Source organism: Calypte anna, chromosome 10 (assembly GCF_003957555.1).
Source record: "Calypte anna isolate BGI_N300 chromosome 10, bCalAnn1_v1.p, whole genome shotgun sequence".
Classification (NCBI taxonomy): domain Eukaryota; kingdom Metazoa; phylum Chordata; class Aves; order Apodiformes; family Trochilidae; genus Calypte; species Calypte anna.
In genome coordinates, this window is record NC_044256.1 from 7053750 (window position 1) to 7078660 (window position 24911).

The 24911-nt window shown below is 36.5% G+C and overlaps 1 protein-coding gene across 1 annotated transcript; it reads right to left on the reverse strand.

Moving 5' to 3' along the window:
- Nucleotides 1-1342: 1342 nt before the first annotated feature.
- On the reverse strand, nucleotides 1343-24911 carry ICE2 (interactor of little elongation complex ELL subunit 2). The gene is given in 16 exon segments (XM_008504675.2): nucleotides 1343-2302; nucleotides 3732-3990; nucleotides 4984-5034; nucleotides 5121-5205; nucleotides 10129-10258; nucleotides 11684-11862; nucleotides 13309-14266; nucleotides 14818-15002; nucleotides 16496-16655; nucleotides 18159-18182; nucleotides 18184-18276; nucleotides 18637-18771; nucleotides 19709-19828; nucleotides 20829-21093; nucleotides 23516-23620; nucleotides 24834-24911. Coding segments are annotated over 16 exon segments (2970 nt in total). The 5' UTR covers nucleotides 24863-24911; the 3' UTR covers nucleotides 1343-2110.

Here is a 24911-nt window from a genome sequence, read left to right on the forward strand (position 1 = left end):
ACCACATTGGAGTTGCTTTTTAGGCAAAGTACCAAGCTTACATTTGACTTCGGTCCATGACACTTTATAATCCTCCATTTTTATTGCACCAATCACTGCATGTTGAAAAAGCAAGGCAATCTTTTGGGAAGTGGAGATACCTGGCAACAAGATCATCAAGGAAATACTGTCTCACTGCTGTACTAGGCTCCTACCTAAAAGGACATGATTTTGTCTTCATATGGTGTTAAGAAGAGTATCTCTCTTGCCACAGCATCTTATGTAATAAGACCTTATCAGGATGTGGCAGACTACAAAGACAAATTACATTGAGGATTTTACCCTTACTATTACTCCTGCTCAGCCACAGGAAAAGGAAGGCTGTGATGGGAGCTAGGAGGAGGCAGCAATCATTAGCACAAACAAATGTCTGTTTACCTTTCATGTCCATGCAAGATCTGGAATGCATCCACAGACATGCCTAAGATATAAAACCACCCTGCTTTTACAGCCAAAAGCAATACAAGTGACACAGTTTTGTTCCAATATTTTAAGTCCTTCCTATTGGCAGTATCCTTAAGATTCATTTTCACATCCTCAAAGTTATGGAGAACAGCAATTTCCTTCCTTGCACCAGGCAATCTTGTTGTGCTACAACTTGTATGTAAAATTTTTAATTTGTGTATGACTTTTATGCATCTACATGCTGTACAGTCATGAAAAAACAAACAGACCACAGCTCTCTGAAGCATGAATTCCACAAAACAAATGACAAACAATACCTGCCTAGATAAAGCCAGAGTTAACCAAACAACTCTTAGAACAAATTACTTCAGTCCCACTTAATCCCAAAGAGAACAATAAAACACAACATAACAGTGACTTTAAAAGCCCTCTCATGTGTTGTAGATGAACTCCAGGTTCCCTGCCTATTCTAAACAGGTCAGAAAACACAAGTCTTTTAGTTATGTATGAATATAGACAAATAGACAGACATCTAACATGAAACTCCATTAAAAAGCTAAATTCCATTCAAGTCTGACAAAGTTTTCATATAAACAAGCTGAAAACTGCTTTGAATTGCCACATAGTTAGTTATCTGGCAAAAATGACTCACAGCTAAAATATTCCTATTATGAGAAGTCACTGAGTGCATTTAGGATTTTGTATCAGAACTTGTAATTTGCAAACAGCTCTATCCATGTTCAGCTTGACACACGACACATCACTGCAGCTAAAAGTGCAAAAATAAATAAAAAATCCCCGCCCCTGAGTAATACTGTAATTACATCTAATGGTAGGAAAAAATTAAATCAGAAAATGCTTAGTATTTGACAAAGAATGGTTTTTAATAATCGTTTAAGCCTGCTTTAAAAAAAAAAAAAGACTTGAGGATTTTCTAACAGGTATACCCAATAAACAATGTAAATACTTTATATTTACTTTCATGACATTAAAATGTGTCATATCAAGCCCTTATGAGCAGAGAATGCTTAGTCAGATATCTGTATTTGCTAACTTTCTTAGGTTCAAATAAAAGACTTTCAAGAACATCTTGAAAGCTTTTGGTTTTTGTGTGACCAGTTTAGGCATGCATATGAACAACTCCCCATGAACGTCATCCAAACAGGAAAATGTATTTTTCTATTTCAAAAATGGTAGACACTGTGTGTTAAAAGAATTAAAAGTTGTTCCTCACATGCACACTACACAAAGTAAAATAAAATTTTAAAATGTCAGATTAAACACCTGTATCAAATCTCGAAGACTTTAGAAAGCTGAAAACTTATTATTCTTGGTGCTGTGATACCAGATATTGCTGTTGACCACTGCTTCATTCTTGAAGTTGTAGTTTTTCTGTGAAAATCATGATACCACCAAAAGATACATTTGTCCCCAAACCTCAGCTGCAGACACTTGCCTTTTTTTTTCCCTCTGACTGAACTCGAGATTCTCACTTGAAATGTGTCCAGAGATAAGAAGGGCTAAAGGTTGATAGAATGCTTAGCTGCAGAGCCCCTACTCCTGCCAGCTTGTTCTAGCTCCTTTATATCTGCAAGAAAGCCTCAGATTTTTTGTTCAGTCTTTTCCTTCTCCAGGCCATACTTCTTGCAGTCTGGTTTGTCTATTCCTACTTCTGCTGCATTTTGTTGTACTTCACTTTCCACTTCTTCTTCATCATTCTTTGTTGGCAGCCATTCTTCTTCTGCCTCTTTGTAGCCACACCTTGGCTTCTAACAGGCTTAGCTGGATTGCCTTTTGTTTCCATAGCTCCTGGCTTTCCCTCATAGGGTGTGTCTGACTGCCCTTTCACTCCAGTCACCTAGACACATGGAGAAAGAAAAATAATTTTAAAATTAACTAGAATTAATAATCCTAAATCTGTATAAAGCACAAATATATACAGCTCCTTTCAGAAAACTGCCTTCTAATTCTTGTACTTCCAGCCATGGTCAGCAGGCACTGAATTACTGGGTGACAGGCATGGCTGGTCTCCTGTAACCAGTATGATCTGACCACTCCTGCCACTTTCTTGCCCATATCCCTAGATTTCCTTATGGCAGAACCCAAGTTACATGAGGTAATTAGGAACTGAGGCACAACTCTATTTTGCCTTCTTATGAAACATGTAACTGGGCCTTAAAGTATCCCACAGTTCACTAAGATAGACACAATTATCCTGTGGCTTTTAAACACATGAATTATCTTCTTAAATTAAGGTACTCCCATGCTTCTATATGGAAAGCACTTAAACTTTCAGTTAAAAGGAACATGGCTTGGTTTTCTGCCTTACCATATTATTATCCCACAATTAGTAATGGAAAACATCTGACAAGTTTTTTTGGTGTTTTTTTTTGGTGTTTTGCCAATTTGCTTGCAACCTCTCTTGACTGCATGAGATTTCAGGTATCATATATTACAGGTAAGTGCCTTGTTGCTGTTCCCACAGAAGAAGCATTAATCTTGATCCCTCTCCTCTACCTGTCTACTTATTATTAATCTGGTTATGGTTAATATCTGAGGTCTCCAACACATGTCAGTTTCTGCTGAAACAGTCCAAGAAGATTATAATTTTTACATGTGGGGGAAAGATATGGACAACTGGAGACAAAAGTGGTACTGAAAAAACAGGAAGCTGGATTAAAAGGTCCTTCCTGAAACTGTCTGAACAAAAAGTACATCGATAAAAAGTACCATCACTGAGAAAAATATCAGTAATCTCTATAAATGCAAATACCTGGTTCAGCTGTAATGCAAGCCTGTAAGTTGCAAAGCTTTTAATTAAGTCTAATGCTACATTCTTTTTGCTGTCCAAAATCATTATTATATGACACTCAAGATTTTGCCATCAAACAGGGAGTAGGGGGAAAGTGTATTCTTACCTGATTTTACCTGTTTACATTTGTTCTTGTCACTACTGTTCAAGTCATCAGAGAGAAAACGACAACACTATAGCATGAGTCCTATGATCTACTTACGATCTTACAAAACACTCCATTTCCCTCTGTTAAGAGCAAATGAGCTTAAGCACTGTTTTTGCAATGTTTAAAGCTAAGTAAGATGAATCTTGCCTTAAATATTTTTCAGAAAAAAGAGGTATCCCTGTACTTTGGAGTGGATCCAGAACTCCAAAGGTTCTCTCTGACCCCAAGATAAACATACTAGCTTAGTACACATACATACATACAAGGCACTGAAATAGACTATTTCAAAACTGCTAATGTGCTTTTTCCACCATGTGTGATACTGACCTTCTGTTTCCACTTGGAGTCCTGGGGTGCAGGTGGAAAGGTGCATGGAACTCTTCCATGAATCATGTGATAGGGCAAAGGGAGGCTGGGATCCAGCGGTACCCATGGGACTGAAAGAGTGGCAGGTACAGGAGGCAGATCACAATGAGCTTTATGTAAGTTATAAGATGCTCTCACTGACTTGTCAAGAGAACTTTTGTAGATTGCAACTGAAGAATCTCCTGCTGCATGACTCAACAAGTAAGAGCCCTCCTGCAAACTAAAAAAATAAATTAAAAAAGAAAAAATATTATTCAGATGTTTGTTCTGTTTCATTTGATTTGAATTGCTATTAAGTTCTTTACGCAAAAGAAAAACATCTTCAGATATTTGCTAATCAGAAGCTGTTATAAAAAAGCTACAGAAATGAAATGCATTAATTAAACTGTTAACACATACTAATTCGTGCATTTGTAATGCAGCCATAATGGGCTAATTGACCATCAACGTATAGATTAAGCATACAGTGAAACCCATCCATACTTGGAAAACTATTCATTCTTTAGCCAGTGCCCTAAAAAGAACAGACATGCTCTAAATCCATGCAGGATTAAACAGGTTTTCAGGAAGATAAATGTCAACCAAATGCCCATATCAAGAATCTTAGTCACAAATCACCAAGCTACAGAATTATGAAGTGCAGGAAAACTCTTCTGCAAATTGAATTAAGAAGCATCATACACACAGTGCAAGAAACCTGCTTCACAAAAAAAAATTGAGACACCTGCAGATTGAAAGCCTAGAAGTAGTTAAATACAGGAAGCAGTAAGAGAGAGGCTGGAACACTATATAGAGAAAGATATATACTGTGATAAGTCAAGCTAAGAAAAAGGGAACATAAAGAGCATTATTTATACACATTAAGCAGAAAGACTCACAAAAAACAGATGTCCAAATTCTAAGTGTCAGCCTCCATACATAATACTACAACACACTCCTGTGAACTATTTAATCAACACAGAAGTTTACACTCTTCAATAACTGGTTCATAAAAACCAAGTTCTCACCCTTTCGTATAATTGATACAAAACCTGTAAGCCAAAGCATTTTTTCCACAGTACTGCATCATGCAATGCAAGCCCTAAAAGAACTTATAAAATATGCAATGTTCCTGAAAAAGAAAATCGAAGAGTAGACAAGCATTCTACAGAAGACACAGAATAACCCAGGTAATGCTGCAAATAAATACAATGAACAAGAACAGAGCACTTACTCAGACACTTTCTTCAAAATGTGATGGAGTATATTTAATGAATTTGCAGGCCTGTGGACAAAAAAATAGAGGGTTGTAACATGCAAGGCTTGTTAGGGTTTTAAATAATTGCTAAAATCCCCTACTAATATACTCACTTAATCAATCCGAGTTTTTCTCTTAAAGCTTCAGGAGAAATCTTTTCTAGCATAATAAGCTTTGATGTAAAAGCATCAATACGTCCTGAAAAATATTATTTCAATTAATACACAAAAAATAAAAGAGAACAAATGCAAAAGCAAAATTTGCAGTCCTACTGCTTTTTAAAAAGGAATAAAAAATTTTGCTCTTTTACAGTGCAGAACAATGAAAAGTATCCACCTTGCATGGTAACAGAAAGTGAAATGCATAGTTGCTTCAAGTACAGACATCTGTATTCAGGCTGTCTTTCTAAACCAGAGAGATCCCCATGATTCCTGCAAGCCCGGCATCTTGAGTGATGTCCAGGATATGTCACTCATTTTGTTATGGCCTTAATCTAACCAGTTAAGATTTTATCTTCTGAAATTCTTTTTATCCTTATCACTCTGGTTCCTCACTGCACAGAGCATGAAAATTTACGATTTGCAACAGACTTACTTTTGAGTATAATCTACTTGTTTTTCTATTCTGACACACTTTACCAAAAATTGTTTTTTATTTTCTGGCCATTCTGTACCTTCATCTCTTGATCTTTTGTCCTCCCATGAAAAAATAAAAATTAAAATAAAAAATTAAAATTCAGGCCTTATTCATAGAAAAATAATTAAAGACTGAGTTCTTACTGCTAGCTATGTCAAAGACAAAGCTTTGCTCATCACATTTTTTAATAAAAGCTGCCAACAAGAGTTTAACCCACATTTTCAACTAACAAGCAATAAAGATCATGTGCAAAGTTTCAGCACTGATGTGATGATCATGCCTTACCTTCAGGTTCTCCCTCATGTTCTGGTTTTCCCAGAACTCTGTTCTACTCCAGCTCCCACAAGGAGGATTAAGTGAAGGCAGCATAATAAAATACAACCAACTCGGTGGAATTTACAGCCTTAGCATAAATCTTCCCTCACAGGAAGGGTAAATGCTTCCATTGTACAGTTAAAACTGCTAAATCAAAGCATTTCACATTCCAATCTAAACATTACTAACAATTTCTTATGTGATGTGTGACAAGACCAAGTAACAATGCTGATTTTCAACAAAATTTAAGATAATGGACCAGGGCAACTGATTTCTTTTTCAACACTGTACACTGTTACTTTTGATACCTTCATTTTGTGCAAGACTAGGCAGCTTGGTTTAATACTTGTCATTGCTAAGCACAGGAAAGGAAACTTGAAGCAGTTATTAAAAAAAATAATGTTTGTGTTCTCTTTTCCTTATCAAACTCTCCTTAAATAGGAAACTTCTCCATTTCAAAACTCAATAGACAGCAAAGTTGTCTTGATTTAAAGGTCAAAATAATCCTATGCAAGTGCAGATAAACTATTATTTTTGCATTAAGTTTTACTTTGGCACTTAAAGGACATAAGTGAATAATGGTCAGGGCAAAATGTTCTCATTTATCAGCAAAGCTTATTACAACTTTATTGATTGTTAAGATCACGTGCAAACATTGTATTTGGGAAACATGCCACAGATTACTCCCTCTGCAGATGTAACATTTCCTTTAAGAGTAGCAAAGGGACTTAAATCAGCAACCAAGCAAGGTGATCTACCAGCACTGCTGTTTTCTGTCATCTGCTGAGCTGACAGCACTGCTGAGTCACTTTGCTGAGCTAGGAGACACCTCCCTTAGCCACAGAGAGTGATTCAACACTGAAGAACAACGCTGGACACTCATGAGGCACAGACCAAGGTCCAAAGAAGTTTACACACACGCTTATTTTATTACAAGACTGTTGAGATAGTGAATTATGTTTTTCCAAGAACCAGGAACTCCTAAACAATTTAACAGTGAGGTCTGCAGCACTCTTAAAACTTCAATTTTAGAGGCTTCACGTAAGATCTATACAGTCTCAAACCCATCTGAACAAAAACGCAAGTTGCAGGTACTGTGTTAGTAATGGTAAAGTCATAATTTTCAAACAGTTGTTGCATAGTTGCAAACTCAGTGTGGGGTAAACTTAAAAAGTTAAATATATGGCTCTACTACAGCTGACTTAAAACACCAAACACACGAGAGCAGCAGTTTTCATACTTTCAGGTATCAGATTAATGAAGGAGAATGAAGCATTAACCCCATTTTAAACTGTCCATAACACCAGGATATTACCACCCTTACAGGATTGTCTCTGGGGACAGAATTTCAGTATTTCTGGATGTAAGCAGAAGGAATCCCTAAGTAGAATATGGCTACAGTTTCCTGATAAAACCTGCTGTAGGTGTTCTTTGATAAAATGGATCATTTACTTCCATGACTGCCTTTTCATCGACCTCCAGTATATGTTGGTACCAAAAATCTGCATCCCCTAATTTGCCTACCTGAGCAAATCACCTCTTCTGTCAGAATCAAAAGCTGGTCCCGTGCTGAGAGTCCAACTCCTTTAACTTGCTAGTTGTAGCAGACTTTTTTTTTTAAATAATAGTGGTGGGAAGTACTGATTTACTGTGCAGGACAGAGACAACACTAACTAATTCTGAGAATACTAATCCTAATCACCAGAGCACAAAAAAGAGAACCTCTGTGGAGCCTGGGGTTTGCTGCTGGAAGAAATGTTTCCAAGAGCTGACAAACAAACACCACTGGAATAACCAGTGTTTCTCAATCCTGACCATGTTTTCTTCCAAGCTCATGAACAGAGAAAGCACTTAAAAGGCCAGGCCACTGTAGCCTGCCAGCCCAGAGCTTCAGGCTCATTCCACAGCTGCTGGTTTCTATGCAGGAGACACTGAGGAACCTCTGTATCTGAAGGGGACATTCACAGACTGGCCATTCACACCAGAACAACGCCTGCAGCATGCAGCCTGCTTTCTCCTACGCTCCTGAGAGCCTCTATAAAAAGGGTGTTGGCTGATGAGCTGTCTGCAAATTTCTATGTGCAAGCCATAAGTCAGGTATCCTGTAGCTGATGGGAGATGAGATAACTGTGTGTTCCTTCAGCTTGTGTACTTTGTAAGCAAGCTAGCTCTCTCTGCAGTTTCATTATTTCCTCACACTGCTTGTGACTCTACAAATGTCAACAAAAACATTGATAAAAATCTTCAACAAGAGAATAAATTTCAGCACAATTCAGTACACTCTTTTTCTTTTTGAAAAAAAGAACTGTTTCAGTATAGTGTGTTAAGATATAATTAGAAATGGAGAATTATGTGCACAATTATCTCTGTGAGGATTTTTTTTACAGAAGGAAAAAAACACAGCAAATACCATTTTGGGTTTTTTTTCCATTTAACATTAGAAACATAATTTCCATTAAATATGGACAGTTGACAAAAATAAATGCACTACTATCCCAAATTTACTACATTTCACACAAGCCTTTCAATTCCCTAAGATGCAGAGTAAGGATTAGGAAAGAGAGAACTCAGAATTTCTAAAATACTATTCTGACATGAGCTACCAACAGCGTAAGTGTAATTCAGTGCACAAGTGGAAAGGTTAGGCAACCACAAGCCACAGTTGCTGCCATAACAACCATAAAACCCATGATTTTTTTCAAGAGGAAAGTGAGACAGCTCCAACTGTAGAACATTCATTCACTGTACAAACAGGATTGCCCTCACTTAATAGCAAGTGCCAAACACATTCTAAAACGCATTTTAACTAACCACTTGGTTGCAGATTTTCCCTTTTAAAACCTTATTAATTACAAGGTAATTAGTATCAGAGAGTTCTCTATATATTAAAAGCATTGTCAAAATAATCTGGCTACATTCTTCATATACATTGGTTTCATTTCTCTACAGAACATATGTATCCTAACAGAAAAACCTTCCTGATTTTTAAAACATCACTGTACAAACATGAATACATTATTTTCTCTAGGACATCTGTTAGTGAAGCCTCCCTGATAATGCTGCATTCCTAGCATGCTTGGTTTATGTGGGTAAATGGTCTTATATTTTGCTGTGAACATTTTCATGCTTTGCATCTCTGCTTTACTGTTTGTTTTTATCTAATTCCTGTGCTTTAAACTACAGCTGTCAACTCCTCTACATGAGCTCTGTAGTTTCCTGCTTCATTATCACTGAACGTGTGTTACTTTTCATGCATAGATTCTATTACATTGTCTCCTGTTTCCATCTGGTGCATGCATGACACAGGACAAGGAGTAAGAAGACCATCCCTTTGACAGGAGGATTTCAAGGTATACCACATCTTAAGAAATTAAATTTCATGGATCACAACAAAAAACCTGGAAAATGTGCTTAAGTAATTATCACTCTGTGTTCAGAACTCCTGAAGAATATCAGAGCTATGGAAAGAAGTTTCTGACAAACATATGCTACTATTTTTCTTTCTGTATTTTTCTCTTTCCTGTTAGGAATTTAATCTCTGCAAAGCCAGAAGATTACTTCCAGTACCTCAGATACGAGACATGGACCTTGCTGTCAAGGAATGCAATTTCTCTTATTTCTGAAAGACAGAACTTGGCTGTCTTGCTTGTTTTTCTTCATTCTTTTGTATCTTACCTGTCTACATGTTATCAGCACAGAAATGTGAACATCAGTGCCTGTTCTCAAAGATTAAGAAACACCTGACCTTTTTCCCTTACTGCAAGCTCAATCATTCCTGCAATAATTCATGCTGCATGGCTCGTTAAAAAAAACCCAAAACAAACTTAGAAAAACTCCAATACCAAAGACTAAGTAATGAAGACTACTAACTTCAGAGAACTAAATTCATAACTAGAGCTGCATTTGTCTTCAAAAGGTAAACAAACATATTTATTTGAAACAAAGATTAGTGGATGCTATTAATGTAAAACCAAAGCTGAAATAGGCACGTTAATTATTCAACAGAAATCTCAGACAAAATACGTGAAGATCAAAATGAAAACCAAAATTAGGAAGTTAAAATAAGTAACAACATATAGAATATACCTTTAGCAAGTATTTTTCTCTTGTTATTCTACAAATACTCAGACATAAATGTTTTTTCAGCAAAAAATAAACACATGAACTTACCAATATAGAATAAGCATTCAGAATGCAACATGCTCTCTGTCCACAACTGACAAACTTCACTTTCTGTAAGAGCTTCGACACCATAATAGGCTTGGTATTCTAGTTTTGGTAACAGGAATATTGGAGTAAGCTATAAAGGTTAAGATAGAAGAAAAATCAAAGGTTAAGATAGAAGAAAAATCAAAGGTTAAGACAGAAGAAAAATCAGCACTCCACTATCCAAAACTAAGCTGCATTTTGTACTGGATTATTACAGTAGGCTTCCACTGGAGCTGAAGCAACAAAGTCATTTCACAGATTCTGTGTGATGGCTCACATTCTACAAAACCCACAGTAGAAACTTCAGACTACAGAGTCTCTATATAGAAAAAGGCAAGATGTACAAAAAACACCCCAAACCCTCACACCTAGAAAAGAAGTAATTATTCCATGCACCTAAATACATTTGAAGTTCATCCTTTCGTGCTGTACTGCCCTCTGCAGGAATTCAAGAAAAAATACATGATTATATTTCTGATTTGCTTCTCATTAGTGAATTATTCCCCTTCTCAGGATCTCACTTGAAATTAGAGCCCAGTGATAGATCTCTCATTAGAAATCAGAGGCTAACACAGAAAATACAAGCCTTTTCTCACTGACAAATCACAGTTTAAATTACAGCAGGAATTAAAAATTAACAACAGTGCTTGGTTTCTGATTACTGAAGGAACTGTTTACAGGATTTTATAGTCAGTGGCTCAAAAGCAAAGAGATGCTATTTCTTCAAGATAAGATTCTGAGCATGGAATCGTTGTAAGCAATCAGTAAAAAAGATCTATTTCCATTTCAACAACATATGTACACCTCTATAGGTCTAACATACTTCTCATATTCTAGGGAGCGAGGTAACACATTAAATTTGTTAACTTACTGAGAAGATTCTTGACAAAATCATAAATTACCAAGCATTACAGAGTAAGTTTTCCTTCTCTTAATGTTACAAGGAATATTTGGATTATATTTGCACTTAAAGCATTTTATTCCTTAAGACAAATGACTTGCCATAGTCTTTTCAAACAGAATGAATGGAATCTTCATTTTCAAACGTGTGCTCTGAGGTCCATTCTATCTCCCTGCTTCTCTGCTTTATAATAAGGCTGAATTCTGGCTTGAAAATATTTATGAAGATTGATTCTCAGAGCCTTGGGCCAAAAACCTAATTGATGCATTAACTTTTAAGTTTTAGTTCAAATTGGCAGTAGTTTACAGGAGTATAATTACCCATGCATATTACTGTAATGTAGTTATAGTAAGAACTGCAGAAATCACACATGCTTATCTTCTGATCAAGTAGGTTTCAAGAACTCCCAAGTTATCCTTCTCTCTCTTTCTACTGCAAGTATTTACTTAAAAAAGAAACAACACTGTGGAGTTACAATCAACTATATTAATTGTTTAAGTGAAAACACAAATGCTATGAAGGACTGAGATCCCAGCTGAGTACAACTGTTCAAAAAAACCAAAAACCAAAACACCAACCAACCAAAGCAAGCAAAGCTAACAGCAAAATCTGTACCTTCTGAGGCTTTTTCTTTTTTTTGTATTGAGGCAATGACTTCACTTTTTGCACACTGCAGCGCACAAGTAACAACAGATCATGCAGACTGAAGAGCTTGTATACAAGGTTGCCATCCTGCGGTGCTTCATACTCCGAAGGGTCTTCCTCAAGTACTTGAAGTTCACTTGTCAGCTTTCCTAATGAAAATAAATAAAACAGAAAATTACAAGCTTGCACATTCCTTACCATGAAACTAATAAGTTTTTTAATCTTGCAGTACATGTTTTAAGGTTTTGTTTTTGTTTTTTTAAACAGGATCTGCTTTGTTTCCTAAAATTTCAGGGTAGCAAACATTTAGTTGGAAGTTGCTTATGCATAAAAACAATTTAAACTTGGAAAATGTACTCTATAATTTTTAAACACCGTGTATTTTTAAATATTCCCTCAGATTATATCCTTATCATTAGATTTCTTACACAGAGCTGTGAGACACTGCTCATAAAATGGAGTTCAAAGGCTGGTTTTTAACCCACCATCACTCAACACAAAAGAGACAAAAATTGTATTTAAAATTTATGCCTCCTGAAAGCTGCCATCCATTTATGGTAGCAGAAGCCCCTGTTCCAAACTGAGATTGCTTCACCTTCAAATTCAGTAGTAATATCTTCAAAAGAAACACCCAATTCCTTTAGATGTCAAAGTGCAGCTTTGAGATAGGTTAACAAACATCCCTGCATCCCTTAAGAGGTATTTTAACAAAACACTTAAACTAAACAAGAATAATCTCCAACCTGCTTCAGAGTTACTGTTTTGTCCCGCAGATATGTGGAAATATGTGTCAAAACTACATATACAAATAAGCATTGCTGCAGTGTTACAAATAAATACATTTAACCTTAAATTTGGAGTTCATGTGCATCTTTGAACACATCTATCCTGTGTGAGACACTATCATCCAAGTGACCAGAAATTATTATCTGGTAGTAAAACATTTAACTTAATTCAGGTTTTCTGCAAAAAAAGACACTCAAGAGATTTATCAGTTTGCTATAGAACTTTCTGTTTGTACAATTCTATTTTTTCACAGTCACTCTTGGGCATCTTAGCAAATATCAGCCTCACTACCTCTATTAAAAATAACAGTAAACTATTATCAAATACCTGAATTCCATTCTCTGGCCTTTTAAGAGACAGAGATATAATAACAGTAACTGGTTGCTCAAGCCATTTCTCATTAATCTTGTGGAACAGATTGTTGGGAGAGAAGAAACAACAACTAAACTGTGACTCTTGGACACTTGCAGCCCAGACTAAAATATTTGAATTTCTGAGAAAAAGTAAGTCATTCCACTACAAAACTATTTCTTTTCCCTGCTTAAAAAACTTGTTTAATAACTTCTTGTTTCTCTCAAGTAAAACAATATTTCACATTCATCTCTGTGGACAAACAGCTCTCAAAATGCTCCCTTAAGTGTGCAGGACAGTAATTCTCAGAGAAGGTATTGTTAAAAAAAAAAAAGAAGTCTTATCTCCAAATATAACATAGGTATTATTATGATGTCCTTCAGATAAGAGATGGTTTCTGTTAAATTTAAGTGAAAATTTGCAATTTTACTCCTTACACAACAAACACAATGACTTACTCCTCGGCACTCCCTGAAAAAGCCAAGTCCAGGTATTTCTAGATGAGACATTGGGATTTGAGGCAGGGGCTGGAACTGTTTCTCTGCTGGAGTTCACCAGTGGATTTGAAGACTGAGACTCATGGCCTGGCACAGCATTAGAATTATCACAGCTCACTGCTGGCTGCTCATAATCTTTTTTGGAAGGCGACTTGAGAAGTTCAGTTTGCATTTTCAGAATCTGTCCAACGGGATCAAATTCTTTGGACAACTTTCTTGTATGCTTTCTGGAGGCATTTTTTTCCTGATCCTTGGTAGATGAACAATCAGTCACACTTGCTAGTGGAATCTGGGTGAGGGAAGGGGACTTGGGAGTGTCTGCTGAGGTTTGAAAAACAGGGTTTGGTACAGTAGTTTTGCAACTATCAGTGTTTTTAGATTCTGTATCAATTATCAAACGCTCTTCATCTGTGTCACTACTGCATAAAGAAGCACAGATCTCATTTTTTTGTGCAACATCAGCCTCTTTCTTGCCACTAAGAGCATTAGACAGAGTACTGAATGTTGTTTCATTGCCTGATAATTCCTTGGTCATGACATGCTGTACCTTGTTCAGTCCTACCTCCTCTGAATGAAAGCTTTTTTGAGATGAATTTTCTTCAGGGCTGATGCACAGAAAGCTGTCTAATGATGGAAGCTGCATGCTGGCACATGATGAAACCTGCTGCTCAGAAATAGTGTTTTTCTCTTCTTCACCTACATTGTTTATGATGGATGTACTTTTTTCCCCCATTTTTAGGCCATGTGATACAACTTTAGCAGTGTTACTAACTGCAGGAAAAGTACTTTCCATTTTAGAAGCTCTCGAGTGCTTGACAGTTGCTCCAAAGGTTTCCAGTTCTGTCACATCACCATCAAAATCCATCCCTGTGTCATCTGGAAGTGAAATCTTCCTGTACTGGTAAGTATCAGAAGACATCTTGAAACAGGGAGGAAAAAATAATAATATTAACACCTAACAAAATTTTAAAGAGAACCCAACCAAACAACAAAACAAAACTAAACAAACCAATAAAAAAAAACCCAAACTAAACAAAGAAGTAGAGCATTTAATGACAAATGAGACACTGTCAAAATGAAAACATAAAAAAGGTTCTACTATCCGTATTTTGACTGCTGAGAGAAAGAGCAACATGGTTTAAGTCAGTAATTGGAAAAAATTCTTCCTGTGTTTAACATGCATTACCTTAAGCCCTAGGAACAGGAAGGCCCTTAAAAAGAAAACTCTTGAGAAAACTATTCCCACTTAGATAAACTCATCAAAATGCATTTTAATAAACTGAACATTAAAGATGAAGTTCAACAGAAGCATTTAAAGAAACCAGACATAGGACTGGTAGCCCAGCAGCACAAAAACTACTAACAGTAAATGTATATTTTCCTTCAATAGCACTGAACAAGTAACTTATGAATTATAAAGTAGGCCTTTGTTTTATTTCCTGGTTTTTAAGAAAGGGTGAAACTACCTACATCCCACTGAAGCAGGTTGTCCTCAGCTGGTTTGTCCATTGAGACATCAGAAATTGAAACATAAGATGTTTTAGTTGCTAGGAAGTCCATTGGAATTTCATGGAAGAGCTGGTTCCTCTCTCTGACTGTCATTTCTTTTCTCAGCAGGGGTGAATCAACATAAACCACTTTAGCTGGTTTGCTACCTTTTCAAGCATGGAAAGAGACTGAGTACATGTTAAAGGAAAAAAGACTGTTAAATAACTTAAGTAACATGACTGATCAATCATGGTCAAATCCATTCCACATTCATGCCAGAAGAAAATAACTATACTCTTATTCATTACCAACAGAAACCAAACGTATGCCCCCATGCAGTGTGAATCACTAGGATTCTGCAGTAGGATACACACCAGTTTAACTGGTAACCAGATCTTAAATGCAGAACTAACATATTCAGAATGTCCTTTATGTATTAATTTCAGATCTAAAAATTAAGATTAAAAACTGCAAGGCTGATATAAAAGGAGTCAGACATATTTTTCCAGAAAAAGTAATGTAATTTCATTTAGCAAAGTGTAAAATTTTAATTTTGTAGGTATTTGACAGCTTATTTACTACTATAGAGAATTCTGCTTTAGGAATTTCTGTGAAATGCTCACACCCTGACCACTGTAAAACAACAATAATCATACTCATCATGAAAAAACACTTATGAATTAAATAAAAGTATAACACAAGAGGAAATCTATGTTCATATTACTGATGGAATGCTTAACAACTCAAGTATAGCATCCAGATGAGTTAATTACTTTATTCAAAACATTTTTTGTTGCATATGGGAAAAGTGATCTCCATGGACATTAATGATTATTAATCATTCTATGATGTAAATGCCAGAAGATGTTTGCTCCATGTAATTTCATAAAACTTAATAATTTCTTCTTTAGATAATGGAATCAGTTCAAAATTGATAATTTTAAGAGCTTCATGCATTTGCTTTCTTTCCAATGAGCAGAGCATAGATTTGAAAAGCCAAAGGACATGTATCTGATTTTTTTCTCCAAATGGAAAATACTCTATGTCCAAATTCAAAGTTAATGGTTATAGCTCTAGAGGTTGTTACTATTCTCAGAAAGAGGATAGAACAAGGTGTAAAAACCTACAAAAAGACCTTCCTATTAGCTATCTTCCTTGAAAGCTTGAAATGGATTTTAAGTTCATTTTTCATGAAAAATCCGATTAAACTACACATTTTTCTTTACACCACAAACATCCCTGATGCCTTACCAGATGACAACTGATAACTATTAACTTCAAATTATGCCCATTAATGTGCTTGAACAAGTAAAATTTCATTCCATTGTTTGATTCCTTAAATGTAAAATATTCATGTACCTACAAGAAACTATTTTCTTATAGCTACTGTCTAGAGTGGTGCTTATTCAGGAAAGGTAAAAATCTGAGCTTATAATTACAATTAGTATTTTAATGAACCATAGCTTCTTCCTTTTTTAAATGAACCCAAAATTAAACTGTCCTATTACTGTGCACACAAAACCAGACTACCTCCTACCTTCCTGCAGTTGGCTTTACTGGATTTTCTAATTTCCTGTTCAGTCAGCACAAAGTGATCATGAGAACATATACAGGTCTTCACAAACAAAAAAGTAATTTTCATAACAAAATCATGCTATACCTGCAACAGGGATCATTTTAACACAAACTGGAATTTCCCATTGTTCCTTGTAGTTTAGCCCATGATTATTCAGTAAAGTAAATAATGACTGATTACTTAAAACAACTTGAGGACAGTATTTCAATGCAAGTTTCTCTGCATTTGAATCTGAACTGATATCCTAAACAGAAAAAAAAACCATTTTAGAAGAATTTAAGACAGAAACACATTAATTTAACTTCATAAGGAAAAAAAAAAACAAAAAAAACCCAAACCAACATGGATTAACCCCCTCCAACTCCAAAACCCTAATATCACCACAGAGCCGGGCTTCAAAACAAAAACAAAAAAGCAAAAAGTTCCCCTGAAGATTTCTGGCTCAATCTGTTGCATCCACTTTCCAGCATCAGAAAATGTAGCTTCCTATTGTGTATCTTTCTGTTAATTCTTATTAATTTAAATTATAAGGATGAGTAGGAATTTGGATGAAATATGGAAGTATGTTGCAAAAGAAAAAAAGAACATTCACTCACAGACATATTACAGATCTTCTTACAAGTTAAGTAATAGCACAAAAAAGACTTCCAATGTTGAAGCATGGTTAAAACTGCAGTTGTTTGAATACAGGTTACATATAACAGGCCTTGAAATACATATAAAAACATGAACACAAAATCAGAAATTTAATTATGAAATTACTCTGGCTACAGTTTTCCATGAAGAGAAGAGGCTGGGAATGTTCATAAGGAGAACATCAAGGACTAAGACAAAAACAAGAGCCCAAAAGCACTGAGGACCATGAGACAGAAATAAGATAAATCGAGGTATGTTCTTTCTTCTGCCACCTGAGACTTAATCAGAAACATTCTTTTTATAACTGTAACATCCCTTGAGGTATGTATCACTCTCCTGCATTACCTTTGCTATTTTTTCATCAAAAGTGTCTTTGCAATCACAGTGCCTCTCTTGTAAGCTTGTTTTTTGATATGCGAACAAACTCCTTACAGTAGTGGATAACAGATTATCTGGCATAAGCAGTTATACAGAATGAAAAACTCACTAAATTTCTCTGTGGAAGACTGCAAATGGTAATATTGGATACTTAACAGTAAGGGGGAATGGAATCTAAAAACTGTTCAAATCAGAAATGGAGTTCATGCTGTTTAGCAAAAGAAATTCTCAGGGTAAGATAAGCTTACTGACTTCTCAAAAAACTAGACAGTCTGAAACATTTCTCCTTAACCTTGGCAATTCTTTCTTAACTCAGAAACCTTTATATGCCTACATGCAATCATATGTATGTATGTACACACCAGCACACACACACACACACAGGCACAGATTAAAATTTGCAATGCAAGTTTACAAGGAACAACACTGCAACGAACAATGTAATCTGGATTCCACAGAGTGAGTGTTCCAATTCAACTGGACTTTTAATTGTTCACCTGTCTAATGTTTCATTGAGTGCCTTCAAGAGGCACTAAGTTCAGAAGATTCAGCTTTTGAAGAGGGCAGTGTGATTGCTACAAATGAAATACCAAACAAATAATGATACCATAATGTTCCTACACTGAATGATGTGTAGGGGTAGGAAAAAAAAATATTAAGAAATGTAATGCTGCTACATAAAAAGGACCAAATTGCTCTTCTCTACAAAAATGACAATAAAAAGGTTACTTACACTGTGAATAAAAGAAGCCTTTTTTTTCTGGAGTTATAATAGATGTAACAGTTTTATAATCTGTGGGCAGTTGAACAGGCATGGTAGAAAAATCTGTTTTAACACGTCTTGCTGTACCCTTGAAGAAAACAAACACTAGCAGAAAATTGCTTTAACTGAAGTAATGCTGACTCAACATTGCACTTCTTATAATGAAAAATACAAAGAATTTTTGCTGGTGCATTATAAAGTTAGTGTTATAATAAAGAGTATACTATTAACGTAAGATTTTTATTGCAAATATGCAATGAAGGGTGTTAAGCTTTACTACCAAAATAATTTAACATCTTCACTAACAACTGTAATTATAGATTATAACCTCTAACCAGAGCACTGAGTTAGGGTTGTAAAACATGTAAATCCTTGCATAACACAAAGCAGATGTAATTCTACTTATTTGAAAAGAAGACCAAAACAATAGATATATATAAAACATTACCATTACAAGAAGATTTTTTTCCAGTCTGAAGGTCAGTTGTGTATGAAACTTTCCTCCCATGATACTCATGATCTCCTGGAGGTTGTAAACCTCTGGATACTTTTGTACATGTCTAATACAAGCACGGAATAATTCCTAACAAAGAGAAAGTATGTTACAGATTTGTATCTTTCATAAGAATTTAACTTAAGAGAAGTTTCTTGTGCAAGTTCAAGGTGCATTTGAATAAACTTTCTCTAGACGATGCAGATAAATCTAGCAGATTACAGCTTAGAGACATGTTCAACTTTTCCAATCAGAGATAGAATTAAAAAAAACCTAGAGATAGGAGTGCAACTCAATAATAATCTTATAATCAATGGTATCAAAACTGAAACATATTCTAAATTCTCCTCAAGCCCTTATATGCAAGGCTAGGTAGCCCAGATCAACCATTAAAAACCCACCCACAGTTTAAGTCAGTTTGAACTGTGCTAAACGAGGTAAGTATTTTCTTCTCAGTTTATGTATCTTGGCTTTTAGAGGGACTAGTAATTTTTTTGTGTTACTACCTAACTTACATCAGCCCTAGCTAAAAGTCATAAAGGTAAAGACACAGAATGATTCTATATGTCTTGCTTGCATGTCGACTCCAGATCCTAAAATAATTTTTTCTGATATCTGAATTACGTATTAGACAGACAATCAGGTTTTATTTAGTAACTACAATGACACAATTACAATTTAGTAACTACAATTTTTCAAAGTAATGTTTACAACTAAATTATGTGTCTCTGTTCCACTTTTAACTCAGGACATTAACTGAACTACAAAGAGGTTTTTGAGTCTGGAGACACATTTTGTGACCGGACAACAAGACAACTTAGAAAAACAGACACAAATCTAAGATTGAAAAGTTACATTTCCCTTATTTCCCAAAAATAAAGGAAATGGCAACTTCTCCTGTCTCATCCCAACAGAGAATGAGCAGAAGACCCAGGAACATCAGATGCCATGATCAGTGCCTATGGATCGTATTCACAATTCCAGCGTGATTCTTTAAGAAGAGAAGGAACTGAACACAGGCAATTACCTCAGTATAAAGTAGTGCATCTTCAGAGATGTCATCATAATCTTGGGCACAGCTTTTTGCAGCATTTTGAGCAAATTTCATAAATTCTGCAATTTCATTGTTTACTACTTCTCTCATTTGCTGTGGGGAAAAAAAAGAAATAATCTAGGTTCGTTAAGACAGAATGTAATCCTCCAGGCTAGGTATTTAACCAGCAAGATTTCCAGAGAGGTTGTACAGGTGATGGTATGAGGGAGGGCACAAGCTCCACTTGCTGCTCTGTTTGGCAAGTCTTTGCACAGGCTCTAAGTTTAACTTGCATGTAAAAAAAAAAATTAAATTTTCATGGCCTCTTTCCTTAAAAAAAAAAAAATAAAAAATCCCAACCCCACAAAACACCCTCCCCCCCTCAACAAACAGACCATAATTCAGTAATTTACAAAAAGTTAAAAGACATTGTTGCAGCAAGCTGACATGACAGAGTGACAAAGATATCTCAGCTCTGACTTCATAAGCAATTAACATCAAAGCAGTAGGTACTGATTTGCCTAGGAATGACCTTCCCATTTTTACAACAAAATAAAGGAATTAGCATCAAAAAGGGAGCATAGCTCAAAAAACATTTGCTGATTAATTATGTTAAACATGATTCAACTAAAATGATACTTACAACCAACATGAGACATAGGCTTTCACTTGGTGTCTGCTGACACCAAGCAGTAAGTGGGAACTTATGCCTTTCCAGCCCTGTAAGAACCCCTCTCATGCTGAGGAAGAACATTCCCTTCACAGGGTGCTGTCAAAGACAGCATCAAAATGCTTCCACCTCCTAACATTACTTAAGAGTGCTAGATACCATTATGAAATGCTAAGATCACAGTAAAGTGAACTCTTAACTTCTCATTAATTAATGTGGAGGGGTTTTTTTGGGAGGGGGCATGGGAGGGGTGGGTTGTCTGTCTCATCAGCTTCCAAACCTCTACACTTACCATCAGTTATTAAGACTACTACTAGAAAAACCCAAACAAAATATAAGACTCCCACTCACTTTGAATGAAATAGTTTTGCTACATTTTCATGAACTCCATGTAACAAAAAAATTGTATGACTCCCTCTGTGATATTCATATATGCACACTTACCTGATAGGTGAATAATTCTCTTTGACTTGCTGCATTAACTTGAAAATGGTTTAATTTTTTGGAGTACTTGGTCATCAGGTATAAATATGTTTTCTGCTCCTTCTCAGTCATACAAGAGGTAAATGGATAAGGGACCCTAGGTTCTGGGAAAGGATGGTCATCAGCTGTGCTTTCAGCCTTCCTCTGAACTGGATCTGCAGCCTGTGTGCTGGTCTGTCTGTTTTCTGAAGAGTTTGCCAACGCCTCCACATTCTTCTTTGCCTCCCTGAAAACAAAGTAATAAATTAAATAACTTACACTTTTCACTCAAATGTAACTATCTGTCAGAATTAATAAGTGTAAGTCATGGAAGCCTAAACTTCAAATCCAGCCTGCAATATACTGCACTATTCCTATCCTTAGTCAATGTCATGGGAATTCCTGTATTCTGAAACTTCACCTGCACAGACTTACCCTTGGTACCAACAGTAGGTTTGGCACTGATTTAAGGATGAAAATAATAATTGATTTTTTTTTTTAACAAAATAGCTTATAACTTAATCTGTATATTCAATATTGAGATGACAAGTGAAAAAGGAAACATTCTTTTTTTCTGGAAACACCAGAGCGAGCCTTTCTTTCACTGTAAAAGAAGCAAACTAAAACTACATAATTGTAAAAATAGAAATTCCAAATTTCAACTATGAAATTCCTAAAACAGTTACACTGTAAGAAATTATTTTCCTAAAGAATGCTGAAATCAGCTGCCAAAAATACTATTCAGCTAAGGAAAAGGGTGCAGCTGCCCTAATAACAACAAAGAAGTAACATCCTGCATATGAAGGCCACCTTAGTCTGCTCTATTTAAAATAGCTGTTCTTGAGAGAGAAAAATGAACATCAACTGCTGATCTCAGAAAAAGCCTATTTTCAAGATACAATTTCAGCAGTAGAAAACATCCCAAGTGTTATTCAGATCCAGCAGTATCACATCCACAGTTCTTAATAATACTTCACAGCTGTCTCTCTGAATATGAGAATGTCCATCCTTGTGGCACAAACTGGCAAATTTAATTAAGCTGCAGCAGCGACAAGATGCTGACTCAGATATGTCAGGGCAGGAACATCAAGAAACTACAACAGCTTAAACTGGATATATTCAGCACTGAATGAAATGGCAGCACATAAAAATCATTTCAGTATGCAGTACTGTCACAGTCTGCATCAGGGTGCAAACCAAATAATCTGACAGAGCTTTTCTGTCCATATTTACAGCATTACACTTTATTTGACTTGACTGTTTAAATTTTTCCCCTTCATTCTATCATCAACCTGCATTCACACCTTCTGTGGTGAGAGAACAGCTGCTTCAGTAAATATCTATCACAAATCCCAAAATACAAATTGACAAATTTCCTCTAGCTTTTACTTTCACTTTTGCCCTGACAAGTTCTCTTTCTCTTCCTCTTGACCAAGGCCACACAATTCAGTGCCATCAATTTCTAAATCTTTCTGGTTGCAACTTCAGCTCTGGCTATAAACTCACTTCTACAATACAGAACTGAACACAATCCCAGCCTCCAGTGCAGTCATGTCTGCACCAGAAACCCTTTTTCTACATCATCGAAAGGAAGGAACCCACTTTAGCACCCAGTGTTCCCAGCAGCAAGCTCTGAGGGCTGTCCTCAGCTTTTCAACTCTGAAGAAAGTTGCTCTGACAAAGTAGCAAAATTATCTCTAGCTGAAGATGTGAGATATAAAGAGTTATGTAATGCAGACCACTTGCTCAGTGCCATTTAATGAAACTACAGCAATTCCCATTCAGAACAAACTATTTCTCCACCTGCTGCATTTCCCACTTGAGCCCTGTAGCCAGCCACCTTCCTGTCCCATCCACATTTTTTGTGGCATGAATGGTCATCCACCACGAGACACTTGTCATTTGTACCCCTATACCAGGTTTCTTAAAAAAAAAAATAAATCAGTAGCCTACGTACAGTCCTCCAACTGTGGAATCCCAGGAATATAAGGTATGCTTTTCACCATGAAAAATACATGTTGATTCTAATTTCTCAACTTAAGAAAATTAAAATAGGCATCAAAACCAAACAATACTCCCTGTACCACATCATTTCATTTCCCATTTGTCTGCTAAGGCTCTATAGTTCCTTCATTACTCAAAGAATTAACTGTACTGCTGCATCTATGTAAACGGTGTGGGCTACTACCAAAACTGAGGAGTAAAAAGGATTTCAATGTGCACTATCAGCAGCCTTCTACTGAATGAGTCAACATGGGCAGACAGCAAGAAAATTTCTAAAAACAATTAGGTCTGCTTCATGGGCTATAGCATCCATACCATGACCTGTGAGTGGCCTAAGAATACAGGTGAGACTTCATCCTGCCTTGGTGCACAAGAGAAAGCAAATAACAAGCACCACCCTCAAAAAAACCCACCTAAAAGCTGATCCCAAACCCCCCAAACATCATCTCCCACCCAAATACATGGAAGACCAGAGGTCCCAAAAAGGGGTCTTCTTGCCTTCTAAGGTTTCACAACAGGTAAGCACAGATGATCTCCTGGATAAAGGAGATCAAATCAGTCAGTCACAAATTCTTGCACTCCAGAAGCTTACTGTCCCAACAGTAAGGGTATGCATCAACAGGAAGATGAGAAACAGTAAAAAACTATAACAAAACAGAATATACCTGTTTGACAAATGCCACAGTTCAGAGAGGCTCGGAGCCAGTGAATATTTTTCATAAATTTCATGGGAGAAAAATACTTCACTGCCATTTTTTGGTGAAATATCCCTGATAATAAAAAAAAAAAACAAAATAAGAACATTACAATATACAAAAAAAATAAAGGCTACTTCTTCCCCTGAAAAACAAAGGAAAAAATTTTTATTAAAAACAAAAAACAAGAAGAGACTATGTACACAGTGTTTCCACATTTTTTATTGAAGTTACATATACAGTCTAATTCCCTACTGGTTTTCAATAGTAAAATATGCACATTATTCACCATACAAAAAGAAAAATTTAAGTAATGGAGGATATAAATTCTAGTTATGCAAAGAGAAATTCTTATGGAGGTACATGCTTTCATATGTTATGCACTAGGAAAACTGATCACAGATTTATTCTGGTTGGAAAAGACCTGTAATATCACCTAGTCCAACCACTAAGCCAACTCTGCCAGGTCCGGTGCTTAAACCATATCCCTCAGGTATGACATCTCCATGTCTTTTAAATACCTGCAAGGGTAGTAATTCAACCACCTCCCTAGGCAGCCTACCCAGTGTTTAATTACTTTTCCAGTTAAGACGTTTCTTCTAATATCTAATCTAAACCTCCCCTCCTCACTAATCAAAAAATAAACATTGGGTTGAACTGGTGCAATGATGAGAGAAAATACCAGAATCTTTTTTTTAATTTTATAGAAAACATATTCTGTCTTCTACACAGCCCTAACTTGTGTATTTTTTTTTAATTTAGCCCTTCCAGTGCACAATTTACACATAGCCAATCTTACCAAATTATTTTGAAAGTCACGAAGAAAGATTTACCCGCCTTCCTCACAAATGAACTAATTCAAAACCAAGTCACCTCTAGGCTTAAAAAGCCTGATTACTTCTTTGTAGGGCTTTTCATATTAAAAACAAGAACAGCGTCACTGCCACATCCATACCCTGGAGGTGCGTTACTTAACTGCTCCTCATTTCTGAGCAGACATCACATACAGACTGACTCTTCCTCAAGGAACGCGCATCCCCTCCTCCCTTCTTCCACAGACACAACGAATGGCGGGATCCCGGATCCCCCCCACCGCGGGAGCGCAGCCCGTCGGACACGGGACCCCAGCTCGGCCCCCGCACATGCGGGTTCCACCCCACCCCCATCGGGCTTTCCGCGGAGCCTTCTCCTTTCGGGAGGCTGCGCGGAGTGCCGGGAGCTCTTTCCGCCCCCCGCTTTTCAGGCAGGGGCTGCAGGGTTAGGGTGGGAGAAGCGGGAAGGCGCTCACCAGGTCAGCAGTTGCCCCCCGGCCGCCATCTTGAGAGACCCCTGAAGGAGGTGCACGCGCCGCTTGCCCGTCTCCCCG